At 42.1% G+C, this 27,062-nt stretch overlaps 1 protein-coding gene across 2 annotated transcripts in view; it reads left to right on the top strand.

Moving 5' to 3' along the window:
• LOC141154854 (fibronectin type-III domain-containing protein 3A-like) overlaps positions 1-27,062 on the top strand; it is a 109,513-nt gene that overhangs the window by 29,551 nt on the left and 52,900 nt on the right. For both annotated transcript variants that reach the window (XM_073641360.1, XM_073641359.1), the window contains exon 2: positions 18,873-19,010. In XM_073641360.1, the coding sequence (XP_073497461.1) occupies positions 18,900-19,010 (111 nt within the window). In that variant the 5' untranslated portion in view covers positions 18,873-18,899. The remainder of the gene's footprint in view (positions 1-18,872; positions 19,011-27,062) is intronic.

Below are 27,062 nucleotides of genomic sequence, written 5' to 3'. Positions count from 1 at the left end.
GACAGCAGGGGATCACAAAGGATACATTTTGTGAGGTAAAATATTGTTTAAAAACAGGCAGTGAAATGTTTTACCTCACAAAATGAATCCTCTGCGATCCCCTTCTGTCCTGTCTGTATACTCTTTTTGCTTCCTCCCCTGCCCAGGAGCTGTGGTATGATCAGACCATGTTCCGTACACGGTCAGACACAGCCATGGATTAAAATGAACTTTTGTTTGTGGGAAAACCCCTTTAACTAATATACCTGAATAAAAAAACTGCCCTGGGGTCCTGCGTTCAAATCCCACCAAGGACGACATCTGCAAGGAGTTTGTATGTTCTCCCCGTGTTTTCGTGGGTTTCCTCCAGGTTCTCTGGTTGCGACACTCCTGATTGGAAATAGTGAGAGACAGAAACTCAGATGCAAACAACACAGTGAAGATAAATCTAATCCCAATGGACCCATGTTATTGCATATAGGACTAATAAAGAGAACGGGCCATCATCTTGTAACAATAAAGATAAGGGGGGATTGTTCCTCTGTGAAGCAGAGAAACAAAAAGATGGCCACACAAGTTCAAAATTGTAAAGAAGTAAGAAAATTCCTTTATTAACACATGTAGTAAACACAAATTACAAAGATAAATGCGGACGACAGAGTAGACAGAGTGCTGGATCCACATGAATAAAACAATGTTAAAAACTGTGACACAGCGCCCGAAAGGTCAGCCTATATAGCACGTTTCGGTAGGAAAACCTTTTTCAAGGGGTGAACCTTGAAAAAGGTTTTCCTATCGAAACGTGCGTCGGGGTGACGGTAGCAGAGCCGGTCTGGTGGCCTTACCCAGGTACATAGCTATTTTAGCTTATTTATGACCAATTGGTTGCATTACTTCCATCTGTATAAGGGTTTTAACCCTTTTGTTTCTGGGTATTTTGATTGTGATGGGATATTATTGTTTTGGGGGTACTATTTGTAAAAGGTATTCATGATGGGTGGTATATATTTATTAATACATGTGACCCTGTCGCTGTCCCCCTTATATTTCCACTTGCTATATAGGCTGACCTTTCGGGCGCTGTGTCACAGTTTTTAACATTGTTTTATTCATGTGGATCCAGCACTCTGTGTCTACTCTGTCGTCCGCATTTATCTTTGTAATTTGTGTTTACTACATGTGTTAATAAAGGAATTTTCTTACTTCTTTACAATTTTGAACTTGTGTGGCCATCTTTTTGTTTCTCTGCTTCACAGAGGAACAATCCCCCCTTATCCTGATTGGAAATGTAGATTGTGAGCCCCGATGGAGACAGAGATGTTGTCTGTAAAGCGCTGCAGAATATGATGGCGCTATATAAGTAAATATTAATAAACAAAATAAACAGTTCTGGGTCCGAGCTGCTTCACTTATGGGTCGGATTGGACACCAGAGCGTTTTCTGTGCCCTATGGGAGGGGGCTGGCTGGCTCATTTCAGTAGGTAAGCCAGCCCCCTTTTCTCACACAGCTGGTGTTTTACAGAGAAGGGGGTACTTGACTATTAAAGTTAGACCGAGAGACATTTTCGAATTCAGATTTATTAATAAGGCCGAGTTGATATGGCCGCACTAAAACGCAGGCCAGTGCATATATTCCAGATGTGACTGGCACTTAGTGTAGCTCTGTGTGTTTTCTGGCGTAGCACTAGCTTGGTTGGTAAACACAGACTAAACTAGTTACTGCTCCGACTTTTTACACACCGACCGTCAGTCTGTATGGAAAATCGCTCCTGTGTGCTGTAAGGCTGTGTTCACACATTGTGCTTTTGATCTTTTTTTTTTTTTTCGCATACAAAATCTGATCTCATGATTAGTAAAGAAGTTACTTACAAAAAGCAGGTTTTGCGGCTTTTTTGCTGTCCCACCCCCTCCCCTTTCCCGGTGTGGATTGTATGTCTACAGTACATTTTAGTACCGTATGTACTCGAGTATAAGCCGAGGTACCTAATTTTACCACAGAAAACTTGGAAAACTTATTTACTCGAGTATAAGCCTAGGGTGGGAAATGCAGCAGCTACTGGTAAATTTCACGGGCATGGAGGATCGCTGAGCCGCAGCGGGAACTGCGAGGCTGCTGACACTGCGTGTTATTAAGGCAATGAATATTCACTCCTCTCGACTCCCATGGGCGAGGAGAAGAGTGAATATTCTCCTTTAGCAGCGGGCACACGTGGTGGCTGCAGCAGCTTCTTCGCCGCCGCTTTTTCTTTCAGGGAGATGCAGAAACGCTCAGGAAAAAATCCAGAGCACTTCTGCATCGTGGGCACATAGCCTTAGGCTGTGTGCCCCCGATGCGTTTTTTAAGCGTTTTTGCAGTGGCAATTCCGCTGCAGAAACGCTTAAACGCATGGTAGAAGGCCTGCCATGTTCCCCAATGATAATCCGCATGTGCTGTGCACATGCTGCGGAAATTTCCGCTGCGGATTATCATTGCGGAAAAAAACGCAGCACTAGCAATTATTTTGCGGAAGTGCTGCGTTTTCGCCGCCATTGACTTGCATTGGAACGCATGGAATCCGCATCACTGCATCTGTAGATGCGGAATCCAAGTGTTTCAATGTGCGGATGGTACCCGGGTGTGGAGGGCAGGAGACTCTCTTCCGGACCCGGGTACCATAGAACCTGTAAAAAAAAGAATAAAATAAAAAATATTATATTTACCTTCTTATGGCCCGCGGTGTGCTTGTCTTCGCTTGCCCGCAGATCGTGGTGGACTGAAGGACCTGCGCTGATGTCATAGTCATGTGATGGCAGGTCCTTCAGTGTAGTGTACCGCGAGCTGCTGGCAAGCCAGGACGGAGCGAAACAAGACTGCGGGGCCATCAGAAGGTAAGTATAGATTTATTTTTTACCATTCTTTAAGGTCACACTATATAAATCCATGCCGTTTGCATGGATTTATATAGTGTGACCAAGTTGTCAAGCACTTTCCAAGTGATGCTAAAATTGCTTGGAAAGCGCTTGACACCCGCATGCGGAAATGCATGTGAAGAACGCTTCACATCCGCATGTCCCTGGCAGGAAAAACGCATGTACAGTCTGCATGTACAATCCGCATGCGTTTTTTTCTGCCAGGGAGATGCAGAAACGCTCAGGAAACAATCCAGAGCATTTCTGCATCGTGTGCACATAGCCTTATACTTAGTTGCATTTTATTTGCAGCATTTTTGCACTTCTATTGCTCTCTATGGTGGAAAAAACACTACAAATTACTCTAAAAGAACTGACATGCTGAAGATTTTAAAAACGCAGCAGTTTTCCAATTTAGTCAGGAAAAAAAGAGATTGTGTGCATGAGGTTTGTGAAATCTCATAGCTTTTGCTGGTACTGTATAAAGCAGATTTTAATTTGCATAACAATGCAGTATAAAAATGCAACATGTGAACATAGGTTTATACAAATTACTATTGGGACAGCACAGTACCTGAATAACCGTTCACACTTTGCGTTTTTGCTGGGTTTTTTAATGCAAATTTTAAGCTGCATTTTACAGTACCAGCAAAAGCTGAGATTTAGAAATCCCATGCACATGTTGTTTTTTTCCTCCAAAGACATACTGATAGACAGTGTAGATTGTGAGCCCCAATGGGGACAGTGATGACAATGTCTGTAAAGCGCTCTGGAATATGTTGTCGCGATATAAAAAAATAAAGAGAAAGATTAGATTAGATTTCCTGACTGAATTGGAAAATTGCTTCATTTTTGCAAACTGCAGCATGCCATTTCTTTCACCATTTTGCAGCGTTTTTTCACCTATGGAATCAGTAAGTGCAAAAAACACGCAGGTATCAAGTTTTGCTGCGTCTTTGGTGCAGAAAGCTCAGGAAGTTACTTTTTGGGTTGGAGGGGGCACTAAATTTTATTAGTATGTACAAGAGACAAATGTACCTGATGAAAACGCAGCAAAAACTCATCAAAACCTGCTTTTTTGACGTTGCTTCTTTACTGCCAAGAGAGAAAGTTTTGTCTGCGGGGAAAAAAACGCAGCAAAAACACAACGTGTGAACATAGCCTTAAGGGTTCTTACACACCAGATATTTTGGTACATGCACTATCCTTTTCAAGAGTCCTTTTTTTGACCAATTGTCTGCAAAAAAAAAAAAAAAAAAGACATGCTGAAAATGGAACCAGAGAGAAAACAAGGACATATTTTTTTTTCACATACAAGAATTTATAAAAGGATGTTTGAAGCCGGTCTTAAGCCACATTCAGACATTTGTGATTTTTCACATGCGCAAAAAAAAACAGTCAGCTTCACTAGTGTTGTTTTTTTTTTTTTGCTTTATTTCAGTGTCCGAACCTTCTGTAGATGATTTTTGATCCCTAGGACTTTTTGTACTTTTTCCCATTTTAGTTGCTCGTTCAACTTTATAAATGGTTGCACGTAGAAAAAATAATTGAAGGGAAAACTTCAAAGGTCATCGATGCTTGAAAGCCTTTGATGTTGTCGTCCTCCCGGCCGCACACTGAAATTTTTTAATTTCTGAGAATGGATTGTAATTTTCAAACGCTGGATTTGATTTGTAGGATGTCCAGCAATGTAGAAAGAGTTAAGTTTTTTATTATTATTATTGTTATTATTTGATTTTCTCGTCTCATTCCAAGGCTGGCTTAGCTTGTTTGTTGATTTGGATTTCCAGGGTCACTACAACTCATTCCAGGGCTTTTGTTGCATTCCTGACCTTAAATAGTACTGTAGGATTTCCTGTATGAGTGTGTGTGGGCTGCCCATCCCCCACCCCCCCACATGGCGTGGACCCCTATGGTATTGTGTTCCTCTTAAGGACACTTTCTGTACATCCCAGTTTTGTGCTGACTAATCTCTGCATTCAGAGGATATCCAGTTCCTTGAAGCTTTTGAGAGCGCAGTTATTCAAAGAATGACTGTAGAGCTGGGAGATTCCTGGCCCCAGGCGTGGAGTGGCATGCGAGGGCTCGGGTGCTAGGGGGGCTTCATTATATGCCCTCTAATTAACATTTCCAATAATGTTAAAAATTTCTGCCGTCGATTGTGGGAAAGTCAGATGATCGTGACTCAAGGGCTTATCTGAATTGTCGTAAATTCTTTGAGTACTTGTGAATAGTCTATCCGGATTTGCAGGCAAAAATTCGAGGAGCAGCGAACTTCACCGAATCTCATCCATTCACTGCAGAATAAGGGCTCATTCTCACGTCCCATATTCACGCACGAGTTTTTCACTGATGGCACTCGTACCTGTTATATAGTCTATGTCCGTGATTTTTCTCAGTCTGCGGAAAATCGCCGAGACGTGTCCGATTTTGATCCGAGGGTTGGATCAAAATCGGCATTAATAGTCAGTGGGTGCTCTCCGATTTCCACGGACTGTCAGAATGGAGAAGATGGAGAAACTTTTTTATTTTATTTCTTCACATATGGGAAAAAACAGATGACACACTTTCAAACCACACTCTGTGCAAAATCTAATTAGAGTAATCCGTCTGTTTTTCTAGGATGTGTGAATGAGCCCCTTAGTCTGCGGTGGAAATTTTAAATGCCGTAATCAGGGCTGTGGAGTCGGTAAGCGAAACCTCCGACCCCTCAATTTCCATAACACCGACTCCACAACTCCGACTCCCTCATACATGGCTCATGTTTAAGTGATAAATTTACTGTAGCACAGATTCATCTCCGCTAAAAGTCCAGACCCTTAGATCAGGAATAGTACAGACATTTATAGGACATTTCATAACTTTCCCAAATTCTTATCAAAAAATATTCCCCACAAACTATATTGAACTACTTACTGTACTCAGTTTATTATATATTTTAGGAGTCTCAGTCGGTCCGTTTTATATCGACTCCACCAAAATGGTCACCAACTCCGACTCCGCAGCCCTGACAGTAATGCAGATTTTCACTGCTGTTTTGTAACGCAGAGTGAAATTTGTATTAAAATCCACAATGGAAAATGTTCCTGTTTTTAAGGGTGTGTTCTCACTGCTTACATTCTGTGGAAAGTACTGCCACTGTCCCATTCCTCCGAAAAAAAACAAAACCCTTTCACAGAAATGAAGCCGATTTTCAGCAGCAGAAAAATCTGCAGCTTGTGCATTCACCCTGTAAGTACTTAAAGATTTTTCCACCGTTTGATTTTGTTACCGATTTTCTGCAGCTATCTCCCTGTTTTTTTTTGCAAAAAGTGAAGTCTGCACAAATCAACTCACTGCTGATTTTTTTCTGCGGAATTGGTGATGAGATTTGTGAAGAATTGACCCTCTTGGCTGCTTCTTCAATACTCTGCAGATTTTCTGAGTGCAAATTCTGGCAAAAAAAATCTGCAACAGATATGTAACATGTGAACATAATCCTTTGGGCTTGTTGACACATAGCGTTTCCCCCCCCCCTTTTTTTACGCTGCAGATTTTCTTCAATTAAATTTATTAATTTTTTTTGCTGAAATCTTTCAGAGTGGTAACAGGTTTCTCATTTTGAATTGCAGTATAAATCCACGCTGCAGATGAATTTTCCAAGTGGATGGTTTCTGCAATGAGTGAATGAGGTTTTTTAAGATTTTCCTGGTACTATAATACATTGTGGATTTTTCACCTTCAGTTCCACATGGAAAATCTGCTGTGGATTTTCTGCATGTCGTGCTGCCCCAGGGTTGTGTATCCACTGCTGAATTTTTCACAGTGATGATTGGTGTGGAAATGCTGTGGATGGATTTGCATTGCTAAGGGTGAAATCCGCAGAATTTACCGTGCACGCTCTGGATTTCAAATCCACGAGGTCGATCAATTTACACTTCCAATTTTCTACTCGGTGTGGATGAAATTTCGTAAAGTCTTCTCCACAATGCCTCCACTGTGATACTCCGCCCGTACCTGAAGGTATCCATTTTTGAGCTCCCTTTGAATTATTGGGTGTAGCTAGTATTGTGAAAAGTCACAAAAGCACAAGAACAAGTTTGGATCTTTTGTTTCCAGATGCTTCATACATTTTGACGATATTGATAAATCGGCGCAGGTTTTCCAGACCTGACCTAATCTCTTCCTTGCATCCGATTTTTCCATTCCGTTACGGGGAATCGTTCCCAGACATGAGATAACATTGTTATAAATACATGGGGACTGTCAGCCAGAGTGACGGCTTTGGGTTCTCCAAAAGATGTAGTCAGATAAGAATTTGAGTTAATCGAACAGACATAAATTACCCTATATCAATCTCATCTTTGGACTGTATCACCGTGGCGCAATTCACGTCCTCCCGCGTCTGCTTATTTTTAGAGTTGAGCCGCGTTCACACATCGGTATTTTTCACATACAAGGAAGATGGACTGCTTTTTTTTTGTTTGTTTCTTAATCAGACTTTGATCAGAGTTTAGTTTGAGGGTCATCAGTTTTTCCTCATGTGGAAACAAATTAAAATAAAGTTTCTCCATCTTCCCCTTTTGGGGCTGCACTCTCATGTAATCTGAGTGCTATCAAATTTTTTTTTTTTTGTTGTTTTTTTATGAACCCATAGACTTGCATTGCCGATTTTGATTCGACAGTCGTGTCAATATTGGACATGTCTCCGCGATTTTGCACAGACCACTCGCTCCGAGATAAAGATCAGACCCGTGAATGACCCCATAGACTGTCATAGGTACAAGTGCTATCCGTGAAAATCACAGACAGCATTCGTACAAGAATGGACGTGTGAATGAGCCCTTTTTTCACATATGAGTGCTTTTCATATTTTTCGTGCATAGCACTCGAACCTATGACAGTCTATGGGGCTGTCCACATGTCAGACTTTTCCCTTGGTCCGAGGGGTCTGTGCAAAATCACGGAGACATGTCCTATATTAATACAAGTGTTGGATCAAAATCTGCAATGCAAGTCTATGGGTGAGTGAAAAAATTGAACAGCACTCGGATGCCATACGTGTGCTATCCATTTTTTACTGACAGATAACAGAAGCTTTTTTTTTTCTCATCGGTGGAAGACTCCTTGACGGCACTCATGAAACTTAGTCCGTTTTCCTCATATGTCAAAAAAACTGACCTCTGAATGAGGCCTAAAGGGGAGAAATTCTGATAATAGTAACATGTCAGATAATTACTACTAAAGCAATTACCTATTATATATTCTGTTATTTAAAATGTTCTTTTGGTCCACGGACTACATTACCATCTAAAATCTTCATTCTTGTTCATTCATTCTAGTTCTCAAGTGAATAAACTTAATATATACAGGTTTTTTGTTTTTTTTTTGAGGGAAGGATTAGTACCAAATATGACAGAAGCTCCCTGATCTAGGTTCTGACGCTGGTGTCATCGGAGCCTATATATAAGGCATCATTCACACGTCCTTGTTTAACCACGTATGGGAAAAATGGTGCTGGTGTCACCAGTGCTTGGGTCATGTGCCCGTTTTTACCATCGGTGTAACCTCTGTGCTTTTCACGGATGGCTAAATAAATTCCAAAGCGTTTCCTATCCTTTGCAATGTTAAACACTGATGACACGCGGACCATCCGTGAGATGTAAGTGTTTTTCTCAGACCCATACACTTAATTGACCCTTTTCATCCGTGATACCAGAGAAAAAATTGGACATGTCTGTGAGTTTTCCATGGACACGGCCTGTGAAAAACGCAGATGTGTGATGACTGAATAGCACAGCAGGTTATAATGGGTATGTATTCTATTTGTGAAGAAAACGGATAGAACACGTATGTGAAACAAGGACATGTGAATGAGGCCTAAAGGCCCCGTCACACTAAGCGACGCTACAACGATCCCGGCAACGATACGACCTGTTAGGGATCGTTGCTGCGTCGCTATGTGATCGCTGGTGAGCTGTCAAACAGGCAGGCTCACCAGCGATCAGGGGAGCAGCGACATCGTGGAAAGAATCTTTCCACGATGTCCTGCTCCTGGTTACCAGCCTGCTGAAGCAGGAGCAGGCTGGTAACCATGATAAACAGCGGGTTACTAAGTGCGCGTGTGCCCCTAGTAACCCGCTGTTTATCATGGTTACCAGCCTGATCGCTGCTCCCGCTGGTCACACACAGCGATGTGTGCTGACCAGTGGGAGGGCAAAGATCAAAAAATGGTCCAGGACATTCTGCAGCGATCAGCGACCTCACAGCAGGGGCCTGATCGCTGCAAAGTGTCACACATAGCGACATCGCTGGTGAGGTCGCTGTTGCGTCACCAAAACCGTGGCACAGCAGCGATCTCGCTATGTGAGAGACGGGGGCTTAAGATGACTGGTTGCCAGTGTGGATAGGACAGAAGGGAGAAAATCAATGTCAGACAGGAGTGCGAGTCACTTATCTACCTTGAAAGCTCAACTTCTGTCAGGAGGCCCCTATACACAATAGTTGATCGGCCTTTCCCACCTGGGTTCAGCTGACTTTTATCTTGTGTGAATGGGGTCCTTGTACAGATTAGAACCCACACTTTTCTGATTGTTGGTCTTCCATAGTTGGGGGCTCACACCTAATCTCCGTGGTCTGTTAGGAGTTGCATTGGGCCGTGGTCTTCCTCGTTTTGCTCTGCAGCTGCTCTAAGTATGAATTATTTCCTCCTTGGAATTTCGGTGCTTCCGTTGTTATGCGGTTTGCATAGTTTGGCTATTACCGTGATCTCCCGGCTGTGGGCGGAAGCGCCCCGGCTGTATGAGACAACATCTGTAACACATATTTCATATCTTCCGTTTTTTTTCCCCTTACTAATAATCTTGTGTGGTTTCTATTATGATTGGATGTTTATTGGTGTATGTGACAGTTCCGTGTAAATCTGCCACGCTGTTTTCTTACCAGGATAACGTTTGTTTCTCAATTTCATGTTATTGTGGTAGAACGAGCCGGGAACATTATTATTATTTTTTTTTTGTGGTGTTCAAAGGAAAAATATTTTCTCATAGATCACTAAGCCATTGATTACTTTTCTTTTCCATCATGTGTTTGTAGCATTTGCTTTGCTCGCTTATACGGTGCTTTCACGACCTATGTTTTTCTTCTTTAAGTAGTTTAATATATCTGTAATTATAAATGTCTCAACTGTACAATAGTCTGGCAGGTTAGAAGAGAGGTGCCTTTGCCTATCCAGGTAGCACAAAAACTCCCATGTTGGTCAGGAAAAATTCCATATTGTTCTTTACAATTTTCAACAGCATTATTTGATCTAATGAATATTATGCACTAAATATATATTTATATTTGTAAATCTGTGTGTATATTCCACTGTGACTGTCAGTTCTTTGATGTGTGACTGTTGCAATTTTTGGTGCTGTTTAGGCCACCCTAGCCCCTTTATCCAGCAAACTTCCCACAAATCTGTGATTATGGAAAATTTGTGCTTCCGGGGCTTGGGGAAGTGGGGACTGAAGCATGGATGGAGGGAGAACAGTTGGGGGGATAGTTGTAGCAGGTGTCACCGACTCTTCCAGAATTTCTGGAGGGTCCACCTTTTTTCTAGACCCTGTAAACATCTGGGTGGTCTACCTTACTCTGCACTGACGTTCTAAAACTCAATTCAGAGTAAGCTGCTGACACGAGATCGTGCAAGAGCAGGAACCCAGCTGTCAGACACAGCCAGACTCCCCATAGAGCAGGCAGAGGTGTTTTATTACCATCTCTGCTTTTTTGATTGCTGTATACAAAGTGCTGAACAAGCACTGTGCTAGGAAACGCTAACAGCGCTTCCTCTTCTGACCCAGCAATCATGTCCTTATCTGATGCGTCCGGTCTTCCCGGTGTCTGTCGGTGGTCTAAAAGGACCTTCCATGACGTCATTTAGTCATGTGACAGGTCATGAGACTGCCGACGTCAGCAGTCGCGTGACCCGTCACATGACTAAATGATGTCATGGAAGGTCCTTTTAGACCATCGCGAGCTGCCGGGGAGCCAGGACACATCGCTATGGAGATCGGGGGCCATCAGAAGGTAAGTATAATGTATATTTTTTATTTTAATTTTTTATTTTTATTTTTTTTTTACAGGTACTGTGGTACCCGGGTCTGGATAAGAGTTTCCTCTTCTCCAAACCCGGGCACCATCCGCACATTGAATCGCTTAATATCCGCATGTGCACATGTAGTCTTGCAGATAGTAAGCGACTCAATGCAAGTCAATGGCGGGGAAAAACACCGCGATTACGCAAAATAATTGGTAGTGTTGCGGATTTTTCCGAAATGATAATCTGCAGCGGAAATTTCCGCAGCATGTGCACAGCACATGCGGATTATCATTGGGGACCATGGCAGGCCTTCTGCCATGCGTTTTTTAAGCGTTTCTGCAGCTGAATTGCCTCTGCTTAAACGCTTAAGAAACGCATAGTAGGCACACAGCCAAAGAAGTGACATGCTCTATTGTGCAAAAGAAACATGCAAAGCACAAAATACTGATGACACAAAAACATGAGACATCTTAAATCTCATAAACTTTGCTGGTACTGTAAAACGCAGCTGAAAATTTGCATAAAAAAAAAACGCCTAGTGTGAATATAGCCTAAGGGACAGGACAGCTCATGAGTAAGTTCAGCTCTGGCAGACTGGCTCATCTGTGCAAGATGTGGTCATGAGTTAATCCCAGGCTGACATCCCATTTAAGATGAGCCTCAGTCTTAAGATGTGGATCTAGAAGTATGTAAAGATTTTGACAAGAAATTTTCGACCCAATGACAGAGCGTTACTTGGTGCACAGCAAAGTCGTCGTTCGTTCGGTCTTCTCCTGTGATTGAAACATAATCTTCCAATATGGTGAAAGAAGATAAAATCTGCAAACTCTCTTCCTACCATTTTTCTTTGCTTCAAAGCAAATCCAGGCAAAAGGGTAATTGCCGTTACCCATCTGCAAATTAAGAATGGACTGTTAAATATACATGTTGTCAAGCGTTTAATTAGTGAGAAATGTTCATTATTCACAGTTTGATTTAATTGGTTTCTTTGTTGGAGTGCAGACACCCAGGCAGCAGAGGAAGCCATAGAGGAGCAGTCCTCAATTTTTCCAGGGGAAGACGACACGTTTTTAGCAACTTTTTTTTTTGTATCCTACTACTAGTTTCTTGCAAAAAAATACACGTGCATCACTGTGTATAAACTTTTTTTTTTTACATTTCTAATACAATATTTCTATTAAGGGAAAAGGGAAAAACACAAATGTCAGGGATAGGATAAACTGCAAGCTAAAAAAAATGACCTAAAAATGTAGGTGTATTCATGATTTCCTGCTCATAGAAAACATCTGGACATTGATCTATATTTTATACTTGTAATGCAGATTCCATGTGTGGCAGTCATCGGCAAACTCGCAAGTTTATAAATGTAATATCGGAAGCAAATAAGACGTCTGTGAATTGTGTATGTTCATTGTTGTTTTTTTTTTGCGAATCTGGTGTCCCCCATAAAAAATCACGGAGACTTCTGTTTTTGATTGACGTCAAAGAACAAAATTACCTTTCAAGTTTTTGAGTCCATGAAAATCAGAGATGGCGTTTGAAGGCATCACCAAAACACTGATGAAACTTTGACCGTCTTTTGGGTAACCAGAAAAATCACTGACATGAATGAGGCCTCAGTGTAAGAACTGCAAAAAGAGGAAAAGTGTGATGGGGGTGCCTTGCCCATTTGTGTGCCGTTCCGATACATGTAGCCAGTTTTGGAAGTTCAGTCCTTTTGTTTTTTGGTGGGTCCTATAGAAATCTTTGTTTCTTGATATGCGCCATCAACCCTTACCTGTCCTTGGCAGCACAGAGTAAAAAATGGCTGTTCTAAATCATGGATTTCTGGGTGTTGTTTTTTTCTTAGTTGCGAAAAAAAATCTTTTGGTGTTCTGTGGGAATATCTTTAACACTTTGTAAAACCACTTTGGTGCCACGGTTGCTTTTGACTAAAGCATCTAAAGCAGGGATGTCAAACTCCAACACACAGGGGGCCAAAATGAAAAACTTGTACAAAGTCGCAGGCCAACGAGTATACAGTATAATGGGCCCCACATAGTCCTCCATACAGAATAATGGGCCCCACATAGTTCTCCATACAGTATACTGGGCCCCACATAGTCCTCCATACAGAATAATGGGCCCCACATAGTTCTCCATACAGTATACTGGGCCCCACGTAGTACTCCATACAGAATAATGGGCCCCACATAGTCCTCCATACTGTATAATGGCCCCACATAGTCCTCCATACAGAATAATGGCCCCACATAGTCCTCCATACAGAATAATGGGCCCCACATAGTCCTCCATACTGTATAATGGCCCCACATAGTCCTCCAACAGGATAATGGGCCCCACATAGTCCTCCATACAGAATAATGGGCCCCCACATAGTCCTCCATACAGGATGATGGGCCCCCACATAGTCCTCCATACAGGATGATGGGCCCCCACATAGTCCTCCATACAGGATGATGGGCCCCCACATAGTCCTCCATACAGGATGATGGGCCCCCACATAGTCCTCCATACAGGATAATGGGCCCCCACATAGTCCTCCATAGAGGATAATGGGCCCCCACATAGTCCTCCATACAGGATAATGGGGCCCCACATAGTCCTCCATACAGGATAATGGGCTCCACATAATCCTCCATACAGAATAATGGGGCCTCACATAGTCCTTCATACAGGATAATGGGCTCCACATAGTCCTCCATACAGAATAATGGGCCCCACATAGGGGTACTGGTGTCGTGGGCCAAATATAATCACCCTGCGGGCCAGAGTTTGACATGTATGATCTAAAGGGTTAAGCAGCTGGTATATTTATCTCCGCACTAGGGTGTTTGCTGGGTAATATAGCCGGCATCTGCAAGTGACTGGGTTGACAGAACTCCACGCCATCACTGTGCCACAATGGTACATGGGTTTGCTGGATCGCCCAACCCAACACATAATACTATGTTTTGACTAAGGACAAGGCTTCTACGTTTCATTCACAATATCCTGTTAGCAATGTGCTGCAGAAGTGACTCGTGTCCTCTCTAGATGTCCTTATTTTCTCAGCTAAGTGTCAGGCATCTATTTAGGTGAATTCTCCAGATGTCTGCGACCTGAAAATCCCAAGACAGAAACTCTTAGGCTTATGTAAACCACCGGGGTAGGTGCTGGAACAGCAGATGCTTTGTGGCTTGTCTCGTTTTTCACAAAGGCTTATTTTAGAATAAACCATTTGAATATATGAACATTTTTTTCCCCGGTCTTAACAAAGAAGGGATTTTCCCAGTTCCTCCTTGCTTGTGTCTGACAGAGTTCAGCCTCCGTAGATAGGATGTCTACCTGAGATCTAGAAAATAGATTGTGTGCAGAACAATGTCAGGTTCACATTCTACACTACATTTTTCTTTCGTGTTTGGTGACAAAGTAAAATGTTCATAGTAATATGTCAAGAAGGCAGCGATGTCAAGTTTTCATTTTGGCAGCCAAAAATATGCAGATTGTTAGGTTCAGACTTCATTGATGCCTACAGAGACCCATGGTCACAGTAGTGTCATCCAAGCCCATACCTATTAGGACTTACCCCATTTAATCTTCTTTAATCACTGGCACGCTTGCTATGTACTTTTCAGAAGGGCAAAGTCCATACCGTGCTCAGACCCTCTCTGGCTGCAGATCACTTGCCTCCGTAATACGTTTTCCGCATTATCTGCCATCAGGGGGAAGTCAGGACACCACCATACACACACGTCTACCAACTTTTCACCGTCTGACCCAGGGCTGTGGAGTCGGTAAGCCAAACCTGCGACTCCGACTCCTCAATTTCCCTTACTCCGACTCCACGACTCCGACTCCCACATATATTGCTTATATTTAAGTGAAAAATTTATTGTAGTACAATGTGAACATTATGTAAGTGGCAAAAAACAGTTTTCAACCAAAACATACTAAATAACATTTGTGCAGTTTATGAATTTGTTCTAAGAAATAGAATTGCCTCCATCAGATCTTCCTTCATAGATGACCTCAAATCTGACCTAATAATTTTAAGGCTAGAGAACAACTTCTCTACACTAACTTGGGTTGGAGGCAAAGCCGTTGCCACATGGGCAACATCTCTAACAATTTCCGGGTATAAAGGAATTGCCTCATGCACAGTCAGTTTTGATGAACGGTTGAATTTTTCTGTTTCTTTGAGAGCAAGTGAAACATTTTGCTGAAATATGGTCAATCTGCTTGCTATAGGAGACGGAGTGAAATCTTTTTTCTTGCAGCAACGCGTTGCCTGCTCCATGTCATCCAAATACTTGTCAAAGTCAAACTCCTCATCTGATGAGGATGAAGATATGGCAGCAGTAGCACTGTCAGGACCCAAGTCCTCTTGCGCCTGGCAGTCCTCCTGTAGGCCACTCATCCTAACTGCTACCTCAGTCAGAGCTTCCTTTCCTTTAGTAAGCTGTTGATCATCAAGCAGTATACGATGACTTGGGTCCACATAAACAGCTGCCAGAAATTTTTTATTTTCCAATAGCTGTGTCTCTCTCCGTTTCATTGAAGCAGAAATGCCATCTGCGATTAAACCTCCTCTTTGGGACAGGCAAAATAGCAAGTTCCTCCACTCCCTTATGAAAATGCCAGGAGTTAAATCCTCAGCTTGTAATTTTTTAGTCACGGTAAATGGGTGATTAAGCAATGGATAGATAGATAGTGGGATAGATGGAGGAATAGATAGATTAATAGAGGGATGGATAGGTAAACTGAGGGATGGAGAGATAGATACAGGGATGGATGGATAAATATATGGATAGATAGATGATAGATAGTCATATGGAGGGATAGCTGGAGAGATAGATGAAAGGATGGATAGAGGGATAAATGAAAGGATAGATGGAGGGATAGATAGATGGAGAGAGATGGATAGATAGATGAATAAATGGAGGGATAGATAGTGTGATAGACAGATGACAGCTACCGACAGCAAATAGTACATTGCACATATAGTTCACACATTGTACAGAGAGCACATAATAATCACCTACAATATTAGCATTAGTTACCTTCCTGTGACAGAGATGAGCAGTAGTACTTTCACTTTCTCCAGCTCGGGGCCCAGGAATCAGATCCTGTGCAGGGCAGGCACCCCTCCCCCCTCCTATCTCTGATGAAGACGGCAGAAGACAGGACAGAGGAGGGGAGATTGCCCCCTGCAGTCTGGAGCCGGTGCAGGACTGGAGCACTGCAGAATACAAGTGAGTTTTGATAGGTGCGTGCCCCTGCTTCTAGCCCCTCACTGGCTACGGCCATGATTCACACACAGCGTTTTTGCGGATCCGTTTTTTGCAGTAAAATGCAGTGACACTGGGCATCCCAGCAACCAAGTCAATGGGTTTCAAGATCTGACACTCAGACACATCGTTTTGTGAGGATCTGTTTTTGGGCTCAAAAACGGATCCTCACAAAGAATGAGCATGTCAGTTTGTGCGACATTTTTCTAATCTGCTTTTTCTGTTGAAAACATTATCTATGAGCTCAAAAACCTTTCAGGTGATACATTTTTTTAAAAAGCTGATCTGCTTTTGCAGCTGAAAAACGTATCCTCAAAAACGCTGTGTGTGAAGGTAGCCTTAGGTCAGGAATAGAACAGCCATTTATAGGACATTTCATAACTTTCCCAAATTCCTATGAAAAAATATTCAGCACATTCTACATTGAACTACTGTAGCCAATTTATTATATATTTTCGGTCCATTTTATACCGACTCTGACTCCATAAAAATGAGCACTGACTCCGACTCCACAGCCCTGGTCTGACCAAGACGGTAGTACATTTGTGGGGACTCTATCCCTTTTAAAGAGTACTTGCCACCAGGATGTATTGTCTAGATTTTGCTTTTAATTCATTCCCGCTGCTCCCCTGAGTGTTTTGTTTGTTTTTCTAAAATCCACCATATGGTTCCAGAGATATGGTCCTTTTTATTTAGCGGTAATTTTTTATGGGCGTGGTCCAAAGGGGCGTTACCCACAGGGTAATAATACAAAGCAGCCTAAAGACACGCCCCCTTGGAAAGACCATGAAAAAATAGCACTGAATAAAAAGGCCCATATCTCTGGAATTGTTTGGCGGATTTTAGAAAAACAGAAAGCAGAATACTCAGTGGAGCAGCAGGAATAAAATAAGCGCAAAAACTGGACACTTTTGACCTGGTGACAGGTCCTCTTTAAGTCCGAGTAAGAGGGAGTGTTCTGAGAAATAGAAGGTCTAACACACATTCTGATTTATCTCACACATGTTTCTTTACTCTGTGTTTCCATATGTGTTCCTTCATGGTTTTTGCTGCCTTCAGTCTGAATCTAAAATGTGCAGATTCCAGTAAGAATAAGCAAAACCACTGCAGGAACAAACCTTTAACCAGTACTGTGTATAAATTTGTTACGGCTCTTGGAGGAGGAAAAAAACATTAAGTTTGCACAGCGCTTAAAAGGTTATACTTGCTACGTATATGGCGGGCAGACATGTTGGCCTATTTATCATGTTCCTGGAGATCCTAATTAAGGGGAACTGTCCCTTTAAACAATCCTCAATATCTTCTTACAGCCTGAGGAAGTGATGTGCCTATGTGAGGCGATGCTGGCACTGACTATGATGTGATCCTGCACAATATATAGGAAGTTGGCATATATTTTAATCATGGATCAGTCATTGTGGGCTTGGCCAGAAGATTCATTATATGTACATCACCGTGCTCCTCTGTATTGAAGGAATTTTCCATTTTACGGTGACTTATCCTCAGTGTCATGCCCTTTGTGATCATTACTTTTAACCTATTTATTCACTTTCCATGGACTATGGAGAGTACATTTTTCACTGCACTTGGAGATGACACGTAATTGCTCTGTCTGGAGCTATATCCGATACAAAGCTCCAACTTCTGGAAAATGGTGGCAGTTTGACGGCATAAAAGCTCGGCTCAATCACACGGGGAAACTAGTGCATTTTCGTTTATTGACCGGCGGTACATATTGGCCGATAAAGTGTCAGCTCACGTGGGCGCCTGAATTGGAGACTGCTGAATGAGTGTCATGAATCTCGCTGCGGAGCACAGTAGTCTTTTGTTGTATCCCTGTAAAAAAAAAAAAAAAAAAAAGACACCAGATAAACGTAATATGGCATGACAAGTTTCCTCTATGCTGTCATCTTTATTTTTTTTTCATGGGAATGCTCAATGCCTTTAACACGTGAATTATTGGGTAAAAAGTTGTGTTTGTATATTATGTATATGTGTGTACACATGTATGTCTGCTTTTATCTGTACATTATATATATTCCTTTCAATCAGGAAAAGTGGTAAAATAAACAAAACCTTATCCTCACCTGGTATATTACCCACTGATCCGGTAGTGACACACATGACTGCTGTCAGCTTAGGGCAGTGGTTGCTGCAGTCATGTGTGATTGGTTGGCACATCATCAACAATGAGTGGCGGACCACCGGAGTATCGGTGCTAGAGGGGCAGGGGTTTACCAGGTAACTTGACTAACTGGTTTTAATGGAACTTGTCAAATCTCTTATTTCCAGTTTAGATTGGGTTCATATTGGCGTTCGGACTACTGTATCTCTATAGCCTAAGGGCTCATTCAGATGTCCGTGTAAATCGGTCCAAGATAGGACCTCCATGCTCGGACGGCCGCAGGTCTCCCGGCCCAAGCGTTCATATATTTCCATGCAGCTGTCCCGCTCAGGTTGGGAGACCCGCGTCCGTCCGTGCATTGCGGTCCGATCTCTGAATGTGCCGTTATAGGAACTGAAAATTGTAACCTGTAAAGGAAATGGCGCTCCAATGAGACAGTGGCCGGACCCCCACTGATCAGTGATTTACCACTTATCTTATAGACGGATGATCATTTCTAAACATCGGAAACTATATTAAGCCATTATATATATTTTTTTGTGTCCAGGTGGTGGATGTGAACATCTGTCGATGAATGATCATTTCAGCCATGATGGCCGACCAGCCTCCTCCGTTGGAAGCTACGCCCTTAATGAATGAAGTATCGCTTGTGCCTCACATGGTGAATGGCGATAGCACGCAACAGGTAAGCTTGTTTTCTTCAGTTTATTACCTTTCTGCAGGTTATTTGACCTTTTTAGTTTGTGTTTAGTGCAAACGTTGGTGCGGGAGGTAGCTGAGGTTATTGAGTAACAGATGTTTTGTGCCTCCTATGGGCATTTCATACGATAAGGTACTTTATAGAAGTCCGGAGTGCCCACCTGAGATCATAGCATCGGAGTGAGACCCTCACAGCGCCAGCGACATCACAGGCTGGGCTAATGAGCGGCAGCTTTATCAAAATGCAAATGTACTTGGAATCTACTTGTTATGGGAATACAGACCACTATAGGGGGAGATAATCACTGGGATATTCTCGGAAGCCCCCCGTTCATCTATTTGGTATGGGCAGCTTTATGGCCTTACCACAATTCACCAATTTGATCAGTCGGAATGGAGTGATATGCCAGCGTTTGTAGGAGGTGACGCTCATGTGGATACAATGACCTACATCTTATTGCCTAAGAAAAGGAGTAAAATCTCTGACGTTACTATATATATATATATATATATATATATATATATATATATATATATATATATATATATATATATATATATATATATATCATTATACCGACAGTCCAGTGGAAACACATTGTACCGCTCCAGCTGAGGGCGTCCGTGACTTGTGTAGTGGTATCGCTTCCTTCCACTTCACTAGGCACTGACATTCTATTTTTCTCATAATCGCTGAAGCTCAACCATCCGCAGCCTTCACAAGTGCTGGTGGTTTCAGTACAGAATTATTCTTAGAAATCCTCTGTATGAGTGTATACGAGAGCGAGAAACCGCCCAGATGTCAGGGCCGGTCCTGTGCATGCACTGATATCTCCTGTCCACCTGTTTATCTAAGATGCTCCAGGGATGGAATCTATATATCTGTGTTCTATTCTTTCTCTCTCTTCTATTCTTTCTCTTCTATTCTCTCCCTTCTATTATCTCTACAGTGGCTTGTGAAAATATTTCCCCTCCCCCACTCCCCCTTGGCATTTTTCGTGTTTTGCTACCCCACAAACTGGAATTTCACAGATTTTTTTTTAGGGTTTGCTTCAGTTCTTGTAAAGAACATGCATACAACTGTGAACATTTGGTTTTATTTTTATTATGAAGCAAACCACAAATAGGACAAAATAACTGAAAACTTCAGTGTGCATAACTATTCACCCCCCTAAAGTCAGTACTTTGTAGAGCCTCCTTTTGCGGCAATTACAGCTGTAAGGCCCTTTGCTTAAGTCTCTGAGCTTTCCACATCTTGCCACTGAGATTTTTGACCATTCCTCAAGGCAAAACTGCTCCAGCTCTTTCAAGTTACATGGTTTCCTCTGGTGAACAGCCATTTACATGTTTCCCCTTAAACCACTCAAGTGTTGTTTTAGCAGTATGCTTTTTGTCATGGTCTTGTTGGAAGGTAAACCTCTGTCTCAGTCTCAAATCACCGACAGACTGAAACAAGTTTTGCTCAAGAATATTCATGTGTTTCGCACCATCCATCTTACCCCTCAACTTAGACCATTTTCCCTGTCCCTGCTGACAAAAAGCATCTCACAGCCTGATGCTGCCATCACTATGTTTCACTGTGGGGATGGTGTTCTTGGGTTTATGAGCTGTGTTGGTTTGGTGCCAGACAAAGTGTTTACTTTTTTGGTCTCTTTTGACCACAGCACCTTTCTCCATACATTTGAGGAGTCTCCCACATGTCTTTTGGCAGCCTCAAAATGAGCCTTACAATGTTTGTGTGTAAGTAAAGGCTTTTTTTTCTGCCCACTCTTCCATAAAGGCCACCTCTATGGAGTGTACGGCTTATTGTGGTCGTATGGACAGATACTCCGGTCTCTGCTTGGGAACTCTGCAGCTCCTTCAGGGTTACCTTTGGTCTCTGATTAATGCCCTCCTTGCCCAGGCTGAGAGTTTTGGTGGGCTGCCCTCTATTGGCAGGTTTGTTGTGGTACCATGTTCTTTCCATTTGATGATGATGGATTTTATGGTGCTCCGGGGATCATCACAGATTGAGATATTTTTATAACCCAACCCCGACTTGTACTTCTCAACAACTTTGACCTGCGAAAATCACATGCAACAGGTATGGTATGGATACCGCGGCGTTTCTATGAAGCTGTGTACACCAGACCTGCATAGACCTGACTGTTAGGCCATGTGAACACGATCAGTATTTGGACAGTAAAGGTTGGCCATTTATATGGATACACCTAAATTAAATGGGAATGGTTGGTGATATCAACTTCCTGTTTGTGGCACATTAGTATATGGGAGGGGGGAAACTTTTCCAGATGGGTGGTGACCATGGCGGCCATTTTGAAGTTGGCCATTTTGGAAAAACAATGGTGTGCTTGGTTTTAACGTAACTTTATTCTTTCATGAGTTTTTTTTGCAAGTTTATGACCACTTATGCAGCATCTGAAACAACGGATACTGGAAGCCTGTGCTAGCATTTCTTCTGCGGTGTTGCTATCAGTGTGTAAAGAGTGGGAGAAGAGGGTTGCATTGACAATCCAACACAATGGGCAGCACTTTGAACACATTTTATAAGTGGTGATAAACTTGTAAAAAAAACTCATGAAAGAATTAAGTTACGCTAAAACCAAGCACACCTTTGTTTTTCTTATGAAATTCTCAATGAGTTTGAATTGTCACATGACCCTCTTCCCATTGAAAAAAAAAAAAATGAAGGATCCAAAATGGTCGACTTCAAAATGGCCGCCATGGTCACCACCCATCTGGAAAAGTTTTCCCCCTCCAATATACTAATGTGCCACAAACAGGAAGTTGATATCACCAACCATTCCCATTTAATTTGGGTCTATCCATTTGTATTTGTAAGCCAAAACCAGGAGTGGGTGATAAATACAGAAGTGATGACGTGTTTCTATTATTTATACTTTTCCTCTGACTGTTCCACTCCTGCTTTTCGCTCACAAATGCTGAGGTAAAAAATTGCTAAATACTCAGTGTGCACGTGGCCTAAGGGTCTGTGCCCATGTTGTGGTTTTGTTACATTTTTTTCTGCACAGATTTGTCGCAAAACCTAAAGGATTTCCTAGTTACCAGCAAAGTGAATAAGATTCCTGAAGTCACATGCACACATTCCTTATTTTTTCCTTGCAGAGTTAAATCTGCCGCATGTGTAAAAAAAAAAAAAAAAAGTTTTTCTTTATCATCAAAATTGCGTGTATTTCCTGTTGCGTTTTTTCTGCCAACACATCAGTATTTCCAGTAGATTTTTCTGCTGCAAATACTGAAGACTCGCGCATAGCCTTATATGCCGGTCGGGGGCACATGCTATGTTGCACGCTGTGCACACCTGCCTGCCTCTCCCCAGCACGCTGCCTCAGTAATAAGTACGCTGCTAATGAAAAGTATCATGCAATGCCAGATCCATTATAAGAAAGGATGTCAGGATATTGATGACTCATTGAATGGGCCCAATATTTTTTTCAGCCGACCCATGATGTGCTCCCGTAGCAGAGCGATGTTCATACTATTCCAGAGTCACACTTTAGGCCAGGTTAAAAGATATTTGGTCTCCATACCCATGTGACACTCGCCTATGGATCCATGGAATTTATAGAAGTTGAAAAAGGCAGAACAATTACATAACCATCATTTTTCTTAAATTTTTTCTGTCCATTGGCTGGTGCTGCCTGAAAATACCAAAATGAGCAGTAACTCCCCTTTCCTTGCTCCAGCAATAAGTGTTTGCTCCGGTGTTGAACCGTATAATTTACTGCTTTTTATGAGGCAATAAAATAATATTGAGCAGTATTAAGTTCAGCTGCTTGGTTTGTGTTTCCACAACAGTCTCAGATCCATATGGGGCCACTTGAGAAATTTTAAATTGCCCACTTTTTTTATTTATTTTTTAATAAGTTTTATATCCAGTCTACTGCATGGGGGCAGATGGGTACATTCAGCAATCCATGGTTGTGCCGAAAGAAAAAAATTAAATACCGCACAGTAAGGCCACGTTCACACAACGCTGCAAATCCACAGCAAATTACAGTAACGTGCAATGCAAGTAAATGGACTTTTCAAAATCCCAGTCAGACGACGTGGAAATATATCTGCTTGAAAATGAAAGCATTGTGTGGATGTTAAATCTGCAAAATGCTCATTACTATACGGTTAATAAATGGACCATGCAAATCTGCAACAAAATCCACACCTCCCTTTTGTATGTTTGGATCCATTTCTGGCTTTTGCAACTAAATCCCTGAAGAATGGGATTTCTGACCTACCACTTGTGAGCCATTTATTAGTTTTATGCTTTTTAGTCATCCTTTCTTGCCCCCCCTATGAAAAGACAGACACCCAATATGTAGTGAATGGCTCCGACAGGGGCACGTCGGAATCCTGTTGTTTTTTGTTTTTTTTCGGGGATTCAGGTAGAAGCCATTAAACCAGAACAGAATGCTGTTTGTAATTTTTTTTTCCCTAATCGGGAAAGACCTTGATAATAGAATTGATCGTGTTGTTTTGCACTTTTGTAGTAAATCATTTATTGGGCGTGTTGGGAGCTTTTACGTCTGCACCTCCTTTTCTGTATTCCCTGTGGAGTGAGGAGATATTGGTGTATAACACATCCAGAAGAGAGTCAGACTGATCAGCATCTAAATCGTGCAGTTCTACACAAGTAGCCATTTCTTGGTCTAAAGTCTGCCGGTTACTATTAAAATGATTGTCCAAACCAAGCACAGGCGCTTTGTACACCCTTGGTGTGGCCGAGCAGTTTAGTTCATCTTCCCACCTATTTGTTTTCCATCTGTTGACACCCACCTGTGCATTGATGGCCAGTTCTGGCTTTACGGAAGCTAAATAGATGGAAACAAGTTGATGGGAAGTTGCACCGAATTGCTCAGCCTTCCAAGAGTGCACCAAGTGCCAGTGCTTAGTTTGAGCAGTAATTTTGTGCTGACTATCTACAACTGGTGGTTATTTTGTCCTCATTAGGTTGATTGGTGTGATAATTAACCTTGCATATATGAAGTATTTGATTAGCTCCCACACTCAGCATTTTTTTTTGCACTACCCCTTTAAGACGTCATTCCCTTTCTCACTGTTCGCACTGAGCTGTAAAAGGGGATGATGTCTGAAAACTCTCTGCTTGTATTGGCTCCCTCGTTATTATTTTCCATGACTTCACGCCACTAATTACATGTGGGTAGCTGCAGCCAGGAACAATGCCATAAATCTCGCAGTAACATTGTTGAAATTTATAGCTCGCCTCCGACTCTAATTCTTTTTTTTTATCAGAATTTTTTTTATTCATTTTTTTATTTAAAAAAAAAAAAAAAAGGGACTTGTGATTGTACGAACGGGTCTGAAATGAATTTCCACGCAAATAAACTCTCATTGGCAGCTCGAATGGACAAATTGCTCCTCTGCAACTGTGAAACAGATGTTTTCTTGTTTTTAAAGCCTCCAGTTGCGCAAGAAGTACAGCTGAAATAAGCTTCTAATTGTTTAGCATTTCTCTGAAATACCGCCTGTGACAGACGGGCCACACTCAGAAACCAGCAGCTGCTAGAAACTAGAAATATGTTTTTTTTCTCTATTTTTATGGAAAGGATGAGTCGTCCATGGCTTTTCCATCGTGAGGTCTCGTTGCCAGGACTTGTCTCACCTTGTATTGGAGAACGCAGAAGCGCTGGCGTGAAGAACCAGTATCTGGACCTTTCAGTCGTTCTCCATGGGTCTTGAGGCCTCCTGCCCCCTGACAGTCTGGCAAGGCCCACTGTAATGATCTGCAGGTGCAGATAGCTGTGCATCCTCCCATCTGGTATATGCACTTATTTACTTTGAAAGTTCAAGCTCTGTGCTCCGAGTGTCAACAGCCGCGGCTCGAAACTTACATCTTCTTGTGTTGAGCTTCTGGCTAAGAGTAAAGAATGAGCTGGTTCTTGGAGGAACGCTTTGGACAAGCTGATACTTTAGGCGCAGCCTTCAGATGTCTGTGTATGAACCACGATGTACAAACTGGCCTCGGGACTCCAAAAATTTCATACATAACAATGAGGTTGGTGAATGCCGGTTGGGAGACCCGTGGTCGGTCCATGCATCATGGTCCATACATGGACCGTGTTTCACGGACGTCTAAATTCCGCCTTAAAGAGTCTATCCAATTTTTGTCAATTAAGAGGACATTTTTTTTTTAGTATAGACCATTGATACATTTGTGGGGTACAAACTTTTTGCACCCTTCCCCTCCTTACCATTCGGCTTGTGCTATCACTTGCTTGCATGCATCATGGTTGTCTTAGCTGACAAGTGGCAATACTTGGCGTCGCTGCCTGGAAAAGTAAGGCGCCTGCCTTCAAACTTACATTAACACGGAAGAGACGTCAGTGGTTGCTCGATTGGTGCAGCCCCGTTAAATGATCGACCGGGGTGCCAGCGGTCAGTCAGGCCCCCCACTTTAGACTCCCCATTGGTTAGACTCGCTTCAAACATCTCTAAAACACTTGATAAATTTGGCGCACTCCTGTATGTTACTTTTTTTTTTAGGGCTGTAACAGTGTGTTATTCCTACTATAGGGCCCCTAGGGGGCGGAGTACAGTCATTCTGTTTTGGGCGTGGCCAGATTTCCTGTCATGCCCCGCCCCCTTGGTTCCTGTAATAGGGCTGCAGTTCGCTTAATTGAGCACATTCACTTAGCATTTTTCCTGCTGCCGGTCTTACAATTGCAGATGACCTTTTAAGGGGGTTATTGCAGGAAAGTTTCCGTGTTTTCTTTTATAATTTTAGATCGATTCTTTTACTTGGATATAATTGCTCATGCAGTTTCTTAATGTTTCTTGTAAAGTACTTAAAATATTAAATTGTACATTTCAGCTTTTTTTTTCCTACTGCTATTTTACTGCAAAAGCCGGTCACACAGTTTTAGACAGGGATACAAGTTTATGGGAGCAATCTGTTTGCTAATTACCTTTGTTCCCATGGGAAGAAGTCTGAGGGGCTTAAAGGGAACGTGTCACCATGACGGAGCAGTCCAATCTGCAGGCCCCATGTTATAGAGCAGGGGGAGCTGAGCAGATTGATATATAATTTTGTGAGAAAAGATTCGGTATAACCTGAGTTTTCATCATTTATTCCTCTGCTCTTTCTAGGAATTTCAGTTCAGTGGGCGGTCCTATCTCTGTATACACACTTGTACAAGGAAGGCTTTCATCACTGATAGGACCGCCCACTGGACTGAAAATCCCAGTGTAACTCAGGTTATACTGAATCCTTTCTCGCATAACTACAACCCCTGGCAAAAATTATGGAATCACCAGGCTCTGAGGATGTTCATTCAGTTGTTTAATGTTGTTGAAAAAAAAGCTGATCACAGACATGGCACAAAACTAAAGTCATTTCAAATGGCAACTTTAGGGCTTTAAGAAACACTAAAAGAAATCCAGATTAAAAATGTGGCACTCAGTAAGGGTAATTTTTTTCAGACCAAGCAGAGGGAAAAAATTATGAAATCGCTCAATTCTGAGGAAAAAATTATGGAATCGCCCTGTAAATTTTCATTTCCTAAACTAACACCTGCATCAAATTAGATCTGCTCGTTAGTCTGCATCTAAAAAGGAGTGATCACACCTTGGAGAGCTGTTGCACCAAGTGGACTGACATGAATCATGGCTCCAACACAAGAGATGTCAATTGAAACAAAGGAGAGGATTATCAAACTCTTAAAAGAAGGTAAATCATCACGCAATGTTGCAAAAGATGTTGGTTGTTCACAGTCAGCTGTGTCTAAAATCTGGACCAAATGCAAACAACATGGGTAGGTTGTTAAAGGCCAACATACTGGTAGACCAAGGAAGACATCAAAGCGTCAAGACCGGAAACTTAAAGCAATATGTCTCCAAAACAGGAAATCCACAGCAAAACAAATGAGGAACGAATGGGTGGAAACTGGAGTCAATGTCTGTGACCGAACTGTAAGAAATAGCCTAAAGGAAATGGGATTTATATACATAAAAGCTAAACATAAACCATCATTAACATCGAAACAGAAAAAAAGCAAGGTTA

Source organism: Phyllobates terribilis, unplaced genomic scaffold (genome assembly GCF_046119375.1).
Source record: "Phyllobates terribilis strain yellow unplaced genomic scaffold, ASM4611937v1 Scaffold_7__3_contigs__length_470593459, whole genome shotgun sequence".
NCBI lineage: Eukaryota > Metazoa > Chordata > Amphibia > Anura > Dendrobatidae > Phyllobates > Phyllobates terribilis.
This window is presented reverse-complemented; position numbering and strand designations above follow the sequence as displayed.